The 18,366-nt window shown below is 43.6% G+C and overlaps 1 protein-coding gene across 1 annotated transcript in view; it reads right to left on the bottom strand.

Moving 5' to 3' along the window:
- ERICH5 (glutamate rich 5) overlaps positions 1-18,366 on the bottom strand; it is a 45,087-nt gene that overhangs the window by 18,474 nt on the left and 8,247 nt on the right. The window contains exon 2 of the mRNA XM_054498284.2: positions 11,592-11,816. Coding sequence (XP_054354259.2) covers positions 11,592-11,649 — 58 coding nt within the window. The 5' untranslated portion in view covers positions 11,650-11,816. The remainder of the gene's footprint in view (positions 1-11,591; positions 11,817-18,366) is intronic.

Genomic DNA, 18,366 nt, shown 5'->3' with positions numbered 1-18,366 from the left:
TTCTCTTCTGAAATTAAGGTTAATACGGCTGGGCATAGTGGCTTGTGCTTGTAACCCCAGCACTTTGGGAGGCCAAGGTGGGCAAATCACTTGAGGTCAGGAGTTCGACACCAGCCTGGCCAACATAGTGAAATCCGGTCTGTACAAAAAATACAAAAATTATCTGAGCATGGTGGCAGGTGCCTGAAATCCCAGCTACTCAGGAGGCTGAAGCAGGAGAATCGCTTGAACTCAGGAGGCGGAAGTTGCAGTGAGCCGAGATTGCACTATTGCACTCCAGCCTGGGTGTCAGAGAGAGAGAGACTCCATCTCACAAAAAAGGTTAATACTTGCTCTGCTTTGCACTCTAAGAGGGGCGGACAGACCCACCTCACCAATGCCACGTGGCTGCTTGCCAGACTCGGTCACTGTGTCTATGTTTCACTCTGTCTGAATACAGAGTACAAAGGCCCATGGTCAAAAGCAGGTGTCTGTGGCCGGGCCTGGTGGCTCACATCTATAATCCCAGCACTTTGGATGGATGAATTGCTTGAGCCCAGGAGACCAGCCTGGGCAACATAGCAAGACCCTGTCTCAAAAAAAAAAAAAAAAAAAAAAGGCAAGTGTGCTTGAGATGGGAGTTAGCAGTTAGCAACTGTGTGGCTGGGATGGAAGACTGAAATTTTACAACAGAGCAGTCCTATTCACACCAGACATTTGGGCCTCAAGCATGGGGGCTCTGTGCACCCTGAGACCCACTGGCACCAGAGAGAACACTGGGGAGACCCAGGAGGAGAAAGATCTAAGGTCTTTCCGCTGACTGATTGCTGCTGCCACTCTCTCAGGTTAGGCACCTACATGCCATTCAGATGACTTCAGTTCCATGCTTAGGAAACATAATAGATCACATTAAGCAAAGGGGGGATTTTCTTTTCCAGAATGAAAAGCCACTTGTAACAAAGCACAAGTTGTCCACTCACAACCTGATACACCTTTGAGGCCAGCATTAAGCCTCCTGGTGTAAACATTTGAAAACTAAATTGAACGAGCTTCTTCATAAAGCAAAGCATAAAAAAAAGCTGCAACTTAGGAAGAAGTAGGTTTGACCAAGAATCATGAACATAATTAAACTGGAAGATTTCAAGAAGATTAGAACAAAAAATAAAAATCTGCCTTTTTGCCCATCATTAAACTTCAGAGTCTCCAGGAGGAATACTAGAGAAGTTTAGGGGGCAGTGAGAAGTCAGGTCAACCACATGTATCTTTGAGATGATGTGATGAGAAGGGCAGTTTATCTTTGTGGTCTTCCTCCCAAAAACCCGTAACTCCAGTGTCATCATGAGAAAAATACCAGACAAATTCCAGTTGAGGAATCTTCCACAAAATACCTAACCAGCGCTCCTCAAAACTGTCAGAGTCATCAAAAACAAGGACAATCTGAGAAACTCTTAGCCAAGGGGAGCCGAAGGAGGCATGATGACTACATGCAATGTGGGATTCTGGATGGGACGCTGGAAGTGAAACAGGACATTAGAGAAAAACTAATAACGTCTGACTAAAGCATGGACTTTAGTTAGTAATCATGTAACAGATTTGGTTCATTAATTGTGACAAACATATCCTACTAATAGAAGATGTTAAAAAAGAGGAAAGTGAGTGTACAATATGTGAGAACTCTCTGTACCAACTTCATAATTTTTCTGTAAATCTAAAACTATTCTAAAATAAAATTTATTTTTAAAAATTATAGCAGGGAGGCCAAGGCAGGAGGATCACTTGAGGCCAGCAGTTTGAGACCAGCCTGGGTAACATAGTGAGATCTTGTCTTTACAAAAAATAAAAATATTAGCTGGGTATGGTGGTGCACAGCTGTAGTCTCAGCTACTCGGGAGGCAGAGGCAGGAGGATCACTTGAGTCCAGGAGGTTGAGGCTGTACTCAGCCTGGGTGACAGAGTGAGACCCTGTCTCAAAAAATAAATAAATAAAATAAAATAAAAAATAAAAAAGTTATAGCAGCAAAAATATAAGAGCAAGTAATCTAGCTAAATAAGAAGACCTGGTAGCCTTAGAAAAACTGTCTCATAAACTGTGGCCATTCGCATACCACTTTTATGATTTTTGAATATTTCTTTATCATTTGTGCTATTATTGACTTAATATTTTTGTCACCATTTTTCTTTAAATAAATTTACCTTTTTAAAAAGTGAGGAAGGCCAGGTGAGGTGACTCACACCTATAATCCCAGCACTTTGGGAGGCTGAGGCAGGCGGATAGCTTGAGTCCAGGAGTTAGGGACCAGGTTGGGCAACATGGCAAAATGTCAACTCTCCAAAAAAACAAAAAAAAATTAGCCAGGTGTGGTGGTGCATGCCTATAGTCCCAGCTGCTGGGCTGACGTGGGAGGTCGAGGCTGCAGTGAGTTGTGATCACGCCACTGCATTCCAGCCTGGGTGACAGAGTGAGACCCTGTCTCTAAAAAAAAAAAAAGAGAGAGAGAGAGAAATTTAAAAAGTGAGGAAATCAACAAACTCAGGGATCTAGAACTTGATCTTAAACAAACACAAAAAGGTGGGTGCAGTGGCTCACACCTGTAATCCCAACACTTTGGAAGGCCGAGGTGGATGGATCACCTGAGGTCAGGAGTTCGAGGCCAGCCTGACCAACATGGTGAAACCCCATCTCTACTAAATATACAAAAATTAGCCGGGCGTGGTGGCACACGTCTGCAATCCCAGCTACTCCGGATGCTGATGCAGGAGAATCGCTTGAACCCAGGAGAAGGTGGTTGCAGTAAGCCAAGATCATAGCACTGCACTCCAGTCTGGGCAACAGAGCAAAACTCTGCCTCAAAAAAAAAAAAAAATATATATATATATATTTTATATATATATATATATATATATGGGGTCTCACTATGTTGGTTAGGCTGGTCTCGAACTCCTGGCCTAAAGAGCAAGCTTCCTGCCTCAGTCTCCCAAAGTGCTGGGATTACAGGCACGAGTCACCATTCCTGGCCCAGGCTATATTCTCAGTGCATTATATGTATTAACTTATTTATTCCTCAGCTCTATGAAGTACTATTGTTGATCCTATTTTGTAGATGAAGCAGCATGGAGAGGGTCAGCACCTGGCTCAAAGTCACACAACTAATAACTGAACCTGAACGAGGATTTGAATCCAGTCTAACTCCAGGCCCACATTCTTAATCAGCACTCTATACCGTCTTTCAGTTGAAATGAAATGTTGAAATTCATACCCACACATTAATGCAAGGTGTACAGGTAACCAGAACCTCCCATAACATCTAGTCTACAGGTGCTATACCTGTAGATTAAGTACTAAGTAAAGGAAATTAGCAAAAAAGAAACTCTGTGGTTTATATCAGAGTCTTGAGAAAATGGGAAGAGGCAGAAACAGGCATACACACAAAAATCACCTTACAGAAAAAAAAAAAGAGAGAGAGAAGGTTCATTATAATTATCATTAACAGTGAGGAAAAGAAATAAGCAAAGAGAATGTTTTAGGGAGAACATTTCAACGAAAGTCCTTGCTGGGGTGGCTGAAGGCAGATGTTATCTCTAAGCAAAAGAAACTACTAGTGAAAATGACAGAGCAGCTGGAATGCACATCCCAACACTTCCTTTTTAATTTTAATTTTAATTTTATTTATTTTTTTGAGATGGAGTCTCACTCTGTCACCCAGGCTGCAGTGCAGTGGCACAATCTCGGTTCACTGCAACCTCTACCTCCCAGGTTCAAGTGATTCTCCTGCTTCAGCCTCCTGAGTAGCTGGGACAACAAGCTTGCACCACCATGCCCAGGTAATTTATTTTGTATTTTTAGTAGAGATGGGGTTTCACCATGTTGGCCAAGCTGGTCTCCAACTCCTGACCTCAGGTGATCCTCTTGCCTCGGCCTCCCAAAGTGCTGTGATCACAGGCATGAGGCACTGCACCCGGCCACCAACACTTCCTGATCTTTTCAATGTCATGACATACACAGAATATGATATTTGTGCATCACACTGCAACAAATGGAGGAAGCTGCTTTCAGATGACTCAGGCTGTCAAGATCCCACCTGGCTGCCCTAAAGGCTAGGAGAAATGCTGGCATGGCTATAATCCATTCTCACAGGCTGGGAAACTCTGATATAAACAACTTAGGTAGTACTAAATCATGCACAACAGCATTGCTTGTCTTATTTCACCCGCCTTCATAAGGTTTAATTCCTAGGGGGTTTTAGCTGCTAAAAACCATGTGGGGCTGGGCACGGTAGTTCATGCCTGTAATCCCAGCACTTTGAGAGTCTGACTGAGGTACTAGGGTTTCTTGAAGCCCGGAGTTCAAGACCAGCCTGGGCAGCATAGTGAGAACCAGTCTCTACCAAAAAAATAAAATAAAATAAAATAAAACTTAAAAAATAAAATAAAAACAATGTGGATTGTTGTTTTTTTCAATCTTCATCCTTAAAGGACAAAGCTCAGACACCCTTGGTTATATACAATGAATGAACTTGGGAGCCCGAAGGCAATTCCCAAGAAGTGGTTCAAGGACTGTGAACAACAGCAATAGCCCTGAGATGGGTGAAGAAGCTTCTGAGGTCATTGCAGTACTTTCAAGACATAAACACACCTGGAGAGCTATAGTCTGGCATTTTGCTCTAAAAAAAAAATTACGGTGGGGCACAGTGGCTCATGCCTGTAATCCCAGCACCTTAGGAGGCTGAGGTAGAAGGATAATTTGGGCCCAGGAGTCCAAGCTGCTGTAAGCTATGATTGCACCATTGCAGTCCAGCCTGGGCAACAGAGGAAGACCCTGTCTCTAAAAAAGAAAAAAAATTACCTAGTACTCCTCACACTTATACACTCTAGGATTAGAAGCCTCGTCAAGTTTTTATCAGCTTTGGTGAGACTTTCATTAACCCCCACACGTATTCAGGGTTTCTTTCAACTTGATACTGTAAAACATTAACATAGAAGTGAAACTGTACACATAAGCTGGATGTGGGGCCACCTTACAGAAGCATGATTTTTTTTTTTTTTTTTTGAGAGGGAGTTTTGCTCTTGTCACCCAAGCTGGAGTGCAATGGCATGATCTCTGCCCACTGCAACCTCCGCCTCCCAGGTTCAAGAGATTCGCCTGCCTCAGCTTCCCGAGTAGCTGGGATTACAGGTCCTAGCTACCACCAGCTGCCACCACATCCAGCAAATTTTTGTATTTTTAGTAGAGACGGGGTTTCACCATGTTGGCCAGGCTGGTCTTGAACTGCTGACCTCAGGTGATCCACCCGCCTCAGCCTCCCAAAGTGCTGGGATTACAGGCGTGAGCCACTGCACTCAGCCCAGAAGCATGATTTAATGGTAGACAATCAAGCGTTGTTTTACAGTGTTAACCTTTTCCTGCATAGCTAGGAGGCTCTCTTCACAACCCAACACTCTCTTCCCAGGCCCATCTTGGCCAATATTACCTTTAAGTTTCTGGTATTCATTAGGTTCTGATTCCTCCTCTGCTTTTCTGAGTAATACTCTTACCTCCCTGAATCCCCGTCTCTGTCAATCACCCATTCACCCATCCAACTACTCAACAGTTATTGCTTGCGTTTCTTCTTTTCTTTCCTTCTCTTTTTTTTTTTTTTTTTTTTGAGATGGAATTTCGCTCTTGTTGCCCAGCCTGGAGTGCAATGGCGTGATCTCGGCACACTGTAACCTCCACCTCCTGGGTTCAAGCGATTCTCCTGCCTCAGCTTCCCGAGTAGCTGGGATTACAGGCATGTGCATACTTGTAAAAAATTAGCCACCACACCTGGCTAATTTTTTGTATTTTTAGTAGAGATGGGGTTTCTCCATGTTGGTCAGGCTGGTCTTGAACTCCCAACCTCAGGTGATCTGCCCACCTTGGTCTCCCAAAGTGCTGGGATTACAGGTGTGAGCCACTGCGCCCGGCCTCTTTTTTTTTTTCTTTAGAGAGAAGTCTCACTGTGTTGCCCAGGCTGGAGTACAGTCGTGCTTGACCTCCTGATTCTCCCACTTCAGCCTCCCAAGTAGCTGGGATTACAGGCTCGAGCATCCACACTCAGCTGATTGCATGTGTTCTATGTGTAAGGCCACACTACAAGTTTCTTGCAGAACTAGGACCAGATCCCAGATGGAACTGGAAGTTATGAAAAGAACAGGGGCTTTGGAGTCACACACATTAGCTATGTACCCCAGGTCCATCCATCCATCTAGTAAGTAGGCTTACTAGACCTACTAGCTGAGACCAGGGCAAGTGACTTATCTGCACTAAGCTTCCATTTTCTAGCTGTATTTGGTGCATCTAATGTTTGTGTTTTAAGGCTATTGTGAGGATTAAATAAGATCACAAACTAAAGCACCTAAAACCAAGTGCGTGCTCCCTACCTTGTCTCCTGACTTCTATCCCATGTGTATGTTTTGATGTGGCTGCACAAATGTCTGAAAGTTTTCCATTTTAGAAAAAGATTTACTTTATTGTTGATGACAGTGTAAACTGCTTCAAGTCTTACAGAACACATTTAGGCAGTTATCTATCAAAATGATCAGTGCGTACACCCTTTGACTGAGTAATGCCACTCCTGGGAAACTGTTCTACAGATATACTTGCACACATTCAAAATGATGTAGGCACAAAGGAATTCATGGCAGTCTTGTCTGCAACAGAAAAAGACTGTAAACAAATTAAATATCCCTCAATAGGGGGACTGGTTAAATAAATCAAGGAACAGATTATTATGCAGGTATAAAAACGGAGAAAGAAGTTCTCTGCATATCAATATGGAAAAATCTCCATAGTGTTAGGTGAAAAAAACAAAGTGAGGAACAGTGGGTATAGTACACTACATTTCATAAATAAAGATGAGAGAAGGAAATAATATTTGCAATGTGTAAAGAAACTTCGAAAGAATATATTTAAAACAACCCCTAAAATAATAAGTGTGTATTCATAGGTGTGATTTGAACTAAATAGATGATGAGGATGGGGTGGAAGGTATACTTTTCAGGCCTGCCTTTTCCAAATATTTTCACATTTTTGAACCATGTATGTAGCTTTTTTATTCCATTTCAATTAGCCGTATGCAATCGCCAGGCCTACCACAAAGACACACCAAATGCTATTTAAGTGCCAGGCTCCAGAAAGGACACAAAGGCACACATTTGAAAGAAAAAAAAATCCCATTTATATAATTTCTATATGCAAGAAGAGCCTATACAAATTAAATTTAATGTTAATAATGTTTGTTCTTCAATTTAAAAGGAAAACTTTTGTCTAGTTACGACCAGATGACCTAACTAGGTGTCACAGTGTGAAATACTGGGTGAAAACTGAAGGTATGACTGCAGTACAAAGAACAATTCACATAACTGTGTGAAATTCAAGCTTCACCTGATTGCCTAGGCAGCATGGACAGCAAGCAGCTAGTGAAAGTTCAGGTTAGAACAAACAAATGATTATAGCTGCAGTGGAAATGTACACATTAACCTAGCAATGAACTTGTCAATAATTACCACCTATTTACTTTGTCCATGTTTGGTGCTTGGGCTGTAACACCTTGGAAAGAAGTCTGCCAAAACAGATCCCATTTATATTAGGAAAGATTCGAGCACTGATTATCCATGTTAGCAGAGGGCTAGGAACACTGGGAGGAAGGTTTGGATGTGAACGTCTAGACACCTTCAGGCACATTAAGGTCTGTGGAGTCAATAAAACCTTTGTGTTCAGATTGTATCGGATCCTCAGGACACTCAAAAGAACAGAAATTGTCCTAATATTTAAAACTTGCTTCCACAAACACAAGAAATTCCAAACTCAATCTGTCTAATTATCCTTCGGAAAGAAAAGTCTCTTTCCTCACACATTTCAGGGCACGTCATAAAAATCGATGTGTGACTACCACATATTAGGCACTGTTCTACACTTTGAGGAGCACTGAATAATTGTTTACAATCAGAGTCTTCACCTCTGTTCTCCCCAACACACACACCTATCTGGTCAGTCATCTTGGGAGGTGATAGGAAGAAGCTCTATGAGATTCAGTGTCTAATGGGTCAGGGCAAATGTCCCCACATAATCAGTAGAATAGATTATTACTGTGCAACCTAATGTCTACCTACTAGTAGCTGCTGTCTGATTTAAATTTATAACATAGGCTGGGCACAGTGGCTCATACCTGTAATCCCAGCACTTTGGGAGGCTGAGGTGGGAGGATCACTTGAGCTCAGAAGTTCAAGACCAGCCTGGGCAACATAGCAAGACCCTGTCTTTTTTTTTTTTGAAGAAAAAATAAATATGTAATATTTGTATAACACATTATACTATATATCTTATTTAGGGATTAGACTAATATTTAGAATCATAATAAGGGATTATTCTATCCCTAAATAATATATATAGTATAGGCCGGGCATGGTGGCTCACGCCTGTAATCCCAGTACTCTGGAAGGCTGAGGCGGATGGATCACCTGAGGGCTGGAGTTCCACCAACATGGAGAAACCCCATATCTACTAAAAATACAAAATTAGCCGGGTGTGGTGGCACTTGCCTGCAATCTCAGCTATTCGGGAGGCTGAGGCAGTAGAATCGCTTGAACCCTGGAGGCTGAGGTTGCAGTGAGCCGAGATCACGCCATTGTACTCCAGCCTGGGCAACAAGAGTGAAACGCTATCTAAAAAAACAAAACAAAAGAAACAAAACAACAAAAACAAAAAAATATATAGTATAATGTGTTTATTGTATTGATTTCATTGTTTTTATAGTGGGTGATCACACACCTAATGGGGATCCAGAGTGATCTGAGGCAAAAAACAGATTTAAATCTAGTTAGCAGAAGCTGGTTTAAACATATAGGTTCATTTTTTTTTTTAAATTGAGTCTCACTCTGTTGCCCAGACTGAAGTGCAGTGGCTCAATCATAGTTCACTGCGGCCTTGAACTCCTAGGCTCAAGCAATCCTCTCACCTCAGCCTCCTGAGTAGCTGGGACTACCGGCCTGTACCACCAAGGGTTACATTCCCTGAAATACATGTTTTAATTTTTTTAAAAAAATTTTTAGATACAGGGTCTTACTATGTTTCCCAGGCTGGTTTTGAACTCCTAGCCTCAAGCAATTCTCTCACATCAGCCTCCAGAGCCACTGCGATTATAGGCATGAGCCACTGTGCCCAACAAAGCATATGAGTTCAAAGCCCAGCTCTGATTCTTAGAGGCCCTGTGACCTTGGGTAAATTATTTACTCTTATCTGTAAAAACAGGACAACTATAATATTTAGTCATAACATTGTTGTAAGGATTAAATGAAGTAATTCATTCAACAAATAATTACTGAGGACCTATTATATGCCAAGCATTGTTAGGCACTGAGAGTACAGTGAATAAATGCATGTACCAGACATGTAATAAACTTGGACTGTTTTTGTCTAAAAGTATGTACACTCAAGCTTGGGGTTGTATATAGGATTTAAAGAAGTTTCAAGCTGCAGAAACAGGAATGAATTATTTATCGGGCCTAAGATCATGAAGCTGAAATGTTGACGAACACAGAATAGTATCTAATTACAAGACAGCATTGTTTGATTGAGGGTTAGAAGCAAATAGACCTGTTGATTGATTCAACATGTGTGTTGAGCAATTTATGCCACATATTAGGTTAATTTTCTAAAGGCTAAAACTGGTTGTCAGGCATTTTAACATCTCTTCCGTAACAACATCTATGAAAACAGAACAGCAATGAAAGCAAGAATAAAAAATGGAAGAGTGTAACTCACGTGGAATAGTTATTAATATTGATGATAAAATATTTTTAAAGATAAAGTTATTCATTATTTTCTGAGAGGATTAAAAACTGCATTCCACCTATTGAATACTTTTGCCCCAAGAGTTACATTCCCTGAAATACATGTTTTAATCAGTTTAAAACTACGTAATGGTGACTCAGTACTCTGCTTGTTAAACCAGGATGCTACTCCTAGGATAACTGAAGCACAGCACGGGGTAAGAGAAGTCAGAATAATAAAATGTATCTTCCTGAAGCATCCATTTTCCCTTGGCTTTTCATATTGAAACCCACAAAAATGTATCATAGAACAGAATGCGAAATTCTACTTAATTTCATAACATAAAACACGAAACATCGAAACATCGGAGAAACTCCTTGCTCTGTCCTCTTGTTGCGGGTATGGAAGCTCTGGGCTCTTTAGGAGAAAAGTTAGTGAGTACTGTGCATTAGAAATGAATTTTTCCATCTTTTCACATTGTTGTCAGTGAGAAGGGGTTTGGAATCACTTTTATAATGTTTTTAATTTTTTGTTTACTTCCTGACTTGTCATTGCTTTCTGTTATCTATGGAAACTAGAAATAAATTCTCATACACTACAAAAATAACAGCAACACAACAAATTTCTGACTAGGACACAGCGGCTGAGCTTTGAAAAGCATTCGTAACCATCTGGTGCGCTCTACCAACAACATCAGAGAGGAAGACATTTCTGTTACTGCAGTAACACAAGGTGCTAAGAGAAAATCTGTGAAAAGGAATTCACTCCAGTACAAAATCCCCGCTAAAGTTCGCCTTGCAGAAGACTGTAACTAGCTTGACGGAGTTTGCTTAACCTCCATAGCATTGTCCAAAACGTTAGCCATTCAAAATCTAAGAAAAGTGAGTCGGCTGTGAAACCCTGTCCTTCTCTAATTCATGTATCTGCGTTTATACTTTTCACAGTACTTATCACTGTCAGAAACGACCTTAGCCAATTGTTTCACGTGTTTCTTTTCTGTCTCCTCCACCCTCAATCTCCACAAACAGGGTCACTTGTATCTCCAGCATCTAGCCAAGCACTGGGGTATTATATAGCAGATGCTAAAATGTCTTTGTTGAGTTTCTTCAGCAAGAGTCAGTGATGACCACTTTTGATCACACATACTTCTCAATTGATACTTAAGCCGAAAATAGTTGAAAGTGTGTCTGACCTATTCAGAGTGCAGGGACCCATTTCATGGAGTGAATGCTCCTCTGGATTCTCCGCATCTTTTGCCATCTTTGATGCTGAAACGCTAATGGGAGGGTAAATGGGGAAAAGTCTTTTTTGTTGTTGTTTTAGCAGAGACGGATGAGCGGAAGATCTCGCTTTGTTACCTAGGTTTTTCTCGAACTTCTGGTCTCAAGAGATCGTCCCGCCTCAGCCTCCCAAAGTGCTGGGATTGCAGGCGTCAGCCACGGCCCCCAGCCTTGGGAGGCCTTGATAGGACATTTCTCCTGTGTTTAAGGCAATGCCGAGGCTAACCGCCCTAGGGCTTCAACACCAACTCCCCGAGATCCCATCAGCGGACAGGGTGAGTCCAGCGCCCGGCCTCGGGCCCCGCGCGTCTGGCAGCGAGCGCCGCGGAGCGCACCAGGGCCGCCGCACCCGCGGTCACAGCAGCGCCGCTCAAGATTTGGGAGGAAATCGAGCCTTGTCCCGGGTTCTGCTCGCATCCTCCGGGGCGAGGCCCGGCTCCTGCCAGGCGGGGTGGCCACGGGGCACACCCTTTGGACCTCCCGGGGAGTTAGCCCACCCGAGTCCCCAGCCCGGGCGCGGGCGGCGCCGGTCCCCTGCTCACCGCTGGGGAGCGTGCTGTTGTCGCCGGCCTTGTTGAGGGCGCTGCTGGAGCAGCCCATTGCGGGGAGCGCAGACACCTGTCTCAGCCCCGCGCGGGTGTCGGCCCGAAGCCGGGATCCGAAGGCAACCGCACCCGTAGCCGCGGAAGTTTCTCCAGTTCTGCAGCCCGGCTCCGTTGGGCGTAGAGCGCAAGCGCGCAGCGGGGCTAGTGGTAGCGGGTGCGCACCTGGAGGAGGAAGGGAGCTGGCAGGAGGTGGAAGGGAGCTGGCAGGAGGTGGAAGGAGCCTGAGAGGGCAAAGCGGCAGAGAGCGGGAGGGCCAGGACGCAGAGGAGGGCAGGGACGAATAGAGCCCAGGAGACAGGAGGGGAGACGGTGGAGGGTATGGCACAGTTAAAGAGGAAAAGCCCCTAAAGCAAGGATAGGGAGGATGTCAGGGGGCGAGGGCGAAGCGCTGGGAGGTATCATCTGACTCATCACTAAAGAGCCAGGGAGGCGAGGCGGCCTTGGGACTAGGGGCTATTGATTGGTAGACTAGATGTGCGATGACAGTCTTATTTTCTTACATAACTACAATTACCACAAGGAAGTTTAACTTTGATACAGTACGATTTAATCCACCCTCCATGTTCCTTTTTTGCCAATTGTCCGATCCAGGATTGCACGTTGCATTTAGTTGTGTCTCTCTTCAGTTTGCTTTAATCTGAAGTAGTTCCTCCAGTCTTGCTTTGTCGTTCATGACTTTGACATTTATTAAGAGAATAGATCTTTTTTTTTTTTTTTTTTTTGAAACTGAGTCTCTCTCTGTTGCCCAGGCTGGAGTGCAGTGGCGCGATCTCGGCTCACTGCAACCTCCGCCTCCCGGGTTCAAGCAATTCTCCAGCCTCAGCCTCCGGAGCAGCTGGGATTACAGGCGCCTGCCACCGCGCCCAGCTAATTTTTATAATTTTAGTAGAGACGGGGTTTCACCATATTAGTCAGGCTGGTTTCGAACTCCTGACCTCAGGTGATCCACCCGCTTCGGCCTCCCAAAGTGCTAGGATTACAGGCGTGAGCCACTGCGCTTGGCTTTTTTTTTTTTTTCCGGAGATGGAATCTCACTGTGTCGCCAAGACTGGAGTGTAGTGGCGAGATCACAGCTCACTGCAACCTCCACCTCTCTGGTTCAAGCAACTCTCCCTGCTTCAGCCTCCTGAGTAGCTGGGATTACAGGTGCGCCACCACGTCTGGCTATTTTTTGTATTTTTTAGTAGAGACGGTGTTTCACCATGTTGGCCAGGCTGGTCTTGAACTCCTGATCTCAGGTGATCCGCCCGCGTGGGATCCCAAAAGTGCTGGAATTACAGGTGTCAGCCACCGCACCCAGTAAGAACAGGCTTTTTTTTTTTTTTTTTTTTTAATTTGAGACACAGTTTCACTCTTGTTGCCCAGGCTGGAGTGCAATGGCACAATCTCAGCTCACCACAACCTCCGCCTCCTGGGTTCAAGCAATTCTCCTGCCTCAGCCTCCTGAGTAGCTGGGATTACATGCATGCGCCACTACACCCTGCTAATCTTGTATTTTCAGTAGAAATGAGGTTTCTCCATGTTGGTAAGGCTGGTCTCGAACTCCCGACCTCAGGTGATCCGCCTGCGTCAGCCTCCCAAAGTGCTGGGATTATAGGCATGAGCCATCGCGCCTGGCCAGGACTTTTTTTAGAGAGAAAGAGCCTGGGCGCGGTGGCTCATGCCTGTAATTCCAGCACTTTGGGAGGTTAAGGCAGGAGAATCTCTGGAACCCGGGAGATGGAGTTTGCAGTGAGCCGAGCCTGCCCTCCAGCCTGGGTGACAGAGCAAGATTCCATCCAAAAAAATTTTTTTGTAGAGACGGGAGTGTTGCCATGTTGCCCAGGCTGGTCTTGAACTCCTTACCTCAGGGGATTCTCCTCCCTATGCCTCCCCAAAGTGCTGGGATTACACGCATGAGACGCTGTGCCTGTGATTCTCTAATTACATTATTCCTTCTATATTGATTAGCTGCCATTCTACTATGAAGTAAGGAAGTGCTTTTCCTTCCCCCCATTTATTCACTTACATCAGTGAGCACTCATGAAGTCTCACACTATCCAATGTAGTATGTTACCATCTGTGATAGTTTGCTAGGGGTGCTATAACAAGAAGTACAGACATGTATTTCCTCATAGTTCTTGAGATCAGAAGTCAAAGATCAAGATGTCAGCAGAACTGGTTTCTGCTGAGGGCTTCTGTTCTTGGCTGGTAGATGGCCATCTTCTCCATGTCTTCACTTGATCTCCCGCTTGTGCTTGTCTGTGTCCTAATCTCCCACTCTTATAAGGACACCAGCCATACTGGATTAGGGCCCATGTAACCTCATTTTACCTTAATTACCCGTTTAAAGGCTATATTTCCAAATACTGTACAGTCACATTCGTAGGTTCTGGGAGTTAGGATTTCAGCATATAAGTGTCCAAGAAGACAATTCAGCCCATAATAACATCATTTTAAACTATTTGAGACAGAGTCTCACTCTGTCACTCAGGCTGGGGTGCAGTGGTGCAATCATAGCTCGCTGCAGCCGTAAGCTCCTGAGCTCAAGCAATCCTCCAGCCTCAGCCTCCTGAGTAGCTAGGACTGTAGGCATGTGCCACCATGCCTGGGTAATTAAAAAAAATTTTTTTAATAGAGATGGGGTCTTGCTATGTTGCCCAGGCTGGTCTCAAATTCTTGGCCTCAAGTGATTCTCCTGTCTTGACCTCTAGAAGCTGGGATTACAACACCATAATTATTTACTTTGATGCTCAAATTGCCTAAAATTTGCCATATTTGTCTATGGCTCATGCCTATAATCCCAGCACTTTGGGAGGCAGAGGTGGGTGGATCACCAGAGGTCAGAAGTTGGAGACCAGCCTGCCTAACATGGTGAAACCCCGTCTCTACTAAAAATACAAAAATTAGCTGAGCGTGGTGCTGCATACCTGTAATCCCAGCTACTCAGGAGGCTGAGGCAGGAGAATCGCTTGAACCCAGGAGGCGGATACTGCAGTGAGCCAAGATCGCGCCATTGCACTCCAGCCTGGGTAATAAGAGTGAAACTCCATCTCAAAAAAAAAAAAAAAAAAAGAAAAGAAAAAATTGGCCAAGTGTGGTGGCTCATGACTGTAATCCCAGTACTTTGGGAAGTTGAAGCAGGCAGATCACTTGAGGCCAGGAGTTCGAGACCAGCCTGGCCAACATGGCAAGACCCCATCTCTACTAAAAATACAAAAATTAGCCGGGAGTGGTGGTACATGTCTGTAATCCCAGCTACTCGGGAGGCTGAGGCAGTAGAATCGCTTGAACCTAGGAGACAGAGGTTGCAGTGAGCCGAGGTCACGCCACTGCACCCCAGCCTGGGTGACATAGCAAGACTCTGTCAAAAAAACAACAACACTCAATTATAGTACCAGACAAGGTAAGATTGAGGTGCCACCCTGCAGTTTGCATGGTGTGCTCTGAATCAGTGACTAATAACTTGTGCTGCTTCTCTCATGACCTGTATACGCAGATCTGACTTCTTGTTCATTTGTGGGTTTTTCTGTTTGTTTGTTTTGGTTTTGTTTTTGTTTCTGAAACAGGATCTAGCTCTGTCACCCAGGCTGGAGCACAGTGGCGCAATCTCGACTCATTCAACCTCCACCTCCCAGGCTCAAGCCATCCTCCCACCTCAGCCTCCCAAGTAGCTCAGACTACAGGCATGCCATCACGCCTGGCTAACTTTTGTATTTTTTTTGTAGAGATGAGGTTTCACCATGTTGCCCAGGCTGGTCTCAAACTACTCCTGAGCTGACGTGATCCTCCCTCCTAGGCCTCTCAATGTGCTAGGATTACAGGCATGAGCCACTGTGCCTGTTGAACTACAAACTAAATTTCTTTTCTGCTTAGTTGAGCTACTTTGTTTCTGCTGCTGACAAGTCTCCAAACCAATACACACACTTATACCACCTCCCCTTTTCCTGACTGCTTTCTCAACAATTACCTGTCCTGTCTTATTCCTTTAGTCTTATTTGATGACTAGCTTAATACCAGGTCATAACTGATACTGTGATTAAAATTTGGCCAGGCATGGTGGCTCACGCCTGTAATCCCAATACTTTGGGAGGCCGAGGCAGGTGGATCACGAGGTCAGGAGATCGAGACCATCCTGGATAACACGGTGAAACCCCGTCTCCACTAAAAATACAAAAAAAATTAGTCGGGCATGGTGGCGGACGCCTGTAGTCCCAGTTACTCGGGAGGCTGAGGCAGGAGAATGGCGTGAACCCAGGAGGCGGAGCTTGCAGTGAGCCGAGATCGCGCCACTGCACTCCAGCCTGGGCGACAGAGTGAGACTCCGTCTCAAAAAAAAAATTATTATTATTATTATTATTATTATTATTGTTATTATTTTTGAGACAGGGTCTCACTCCTGTTGCCCAGGCTGGAGTGCAGTGGCATGATCACAGCTCACCTCAGCCTCGACTTCCTGGGCTCAGGTGATTCTCCCACCTCAGCATCCTGAGTAGCTGGGACTACAGGCACGGGCCACCTCACCTGGCTAAGTTTTTGTATTTTTAATAGAGATGGTGTTTTGCCATCTTGCCCAGGCTAGTTTTGAACTCCTGGGCTCAAGTGATCCATCTGCCTCGGCCTCCCAAAGTGCTGGGATTACAGGCGTAAGCCACCTAGCCTGGCCTGATACTGTGATTTTCATAGCTGAAAATATCCCAGACAGTAATTCATAAATCTTTTCACCTCCAAGGACTCCTTTTATCATTTTACTTCCACATACTTATGTTTTGATTTTATCACAAAATTTCATTTATATTTCTCCATTAAGTAATCAGTGATATTTTCTGATCAGCATGACATGCAGTGTTACATTAATATTATTCTGATTAAAAGCAAAAAACATGTGATGTCTTAGCTTGTGCTTCCTGGCTTTATTAAGGACAAAAGTACATTGTAGACTTTTCAAATCATTGAAAATGATATGTAAAACTTCATACTTTTGTGGACAGAGACACACAGGGATATCAGTTATATTAAAATTTCAAAAACTGACTCTAAGAAATGTAAATCAACCAAGAGACCAACCTTTTTAGATACCACTTTACTTTCCAGAAGTGTCACTTCTCCACAGTAAAACAGTGGATAAAGTACTGTGAGCTCTTTGTACCCTAGAACATAAAAAGCATATGCTTCCTTGGATTAAAAAACATTTTAGAAAAAAATGGGAGAAAGCATTATCTGGCCTATTTTTAACCAAGTCCAGCAGGATATGTAGAGTGTGAAGGCCAGAAAACAAAACTGTTAAGAGTCTAGAGCACTCCTAGTCTGAACAGAAAGAAATATTGAAGAAATATTTCAGATTCCGTATTAATGTGGAGGCAGAAATGGCAGAGATGAATAGGTAACCTTCATTCCCTCTTGTCCCCTATTCAGAATTCTGAATAGGTGTATATATGTTTTAATGTTTTGTGGGTTTTGTTTGTTTGTTTTTGAGACAGGGTCTTGCTTTGTTGCCTAGGCTGCAGTGCAGTGGCACGATCACGGCTCACTGCAGCCTTGACCTCCTGTGCTCAAGTGATCCTCCCACCTCAGCCTTCAGCATAGCTGAGACCACAGGCACATGCCAACCACCACGCCTGGGTAATTAAAAAGAATTTTTTTTTCTTTTTGATAGAGACGGAGTCTCACTATGTTGCCCAAGCTGGTCTCAAAATCCTGGGCTCAAGTGATCCTCCCACTTTGGCTTCCCAAAGTGCTAGGATTACAGGCATGAGCCACTGTGCCCAGCCTATGTATGTTTTAGTTAGCTGTAAGGCCAAGAGCTTTCACTGAGTTTACAAGGTCCTCTCACTTGGATTCATTGTCCTTCCCTCCCTTGATCTTTGTGAGCATGTTTAATGTCCAGGATGACTGGTAAGAATATGAAGGTTGAGTTAGGCAAATTAAGTTCCAAATCACTAATAGGCTGCTTCCTAATCTGAACACTAAATAGTAGATGACAATGAATATGATAGTTTTCACTGCTTGACAATAAGTAGATGGGCCAATACAAATCAGATGAACTTGTTAGTACTTGCTCCAACAGGAAATGCAGGCTTGTCACTTTTAATTCTCATAGCAAGTAAAAGCCAGAAGCACAATGATTTCAGGTGCATACAGAGTTCTCAGAAACTTGGAGCGGCCATTTTGGTGAAGTAAAACCAAAGGACGGCCTTGTGTTAATTCTGTCCAACATTTACCTGTTGGTATTCTTTCAAAGTCACTCTGAAATGCTAGACTAGCATCAGAAAAAATAACATCTGGATGGCAAAGTCCTTTCTTAAAACATACACATTTCCCAACTTTTTGGTGTGAAGGTTTTTAAATTTACAAAAAGTTGAACAGTAAAATGAACACTCATATACCCTCCACCTAAATTCAACAATTAACATTTTGCTGCATTTGTTCTACCTGCCTATCTACATAAATTTTTATTTGAACTCCTTGAAAATAAATGGAAGAACTCATGATATTTCACCCAAATATGTCAATGTACATCTCTTTAGAATAAGGGTATTCTCTATATGACTTAAAAGTAGTTATGTTTAATAATAGTAATCTTATAGTCTGCATGCCAGATTCAGCCGCTGCCTGATTTTGTGAATAAAGTTTTATTGGAACACATTTGTGCCCATTCCTTTACATATTGTCTATGGCTGTTTTTGTGCTACAGCTGCAGAACTGAGTAGTCACAGAGACCATATGGACCTAA

Source organism: Pongo pygmaeus, chromosome 7, assembly GCF_028885625.2.
Source record: "Pongo pygmaeus isolate AG05252 chromosome 7, NHGRI_mPonPyg2-v2.0_pri, whole genome shotgun sequence".
Classification (NCBI taxonomy): Eukaryota; Metazoa; Chordata; class Mammalia; order Primates; family Hominidae; genus Pongo; species Pongo pygmaeus.
This window is presented reverse-complemented; position numbering and strand designations above follow the sequence as displayed.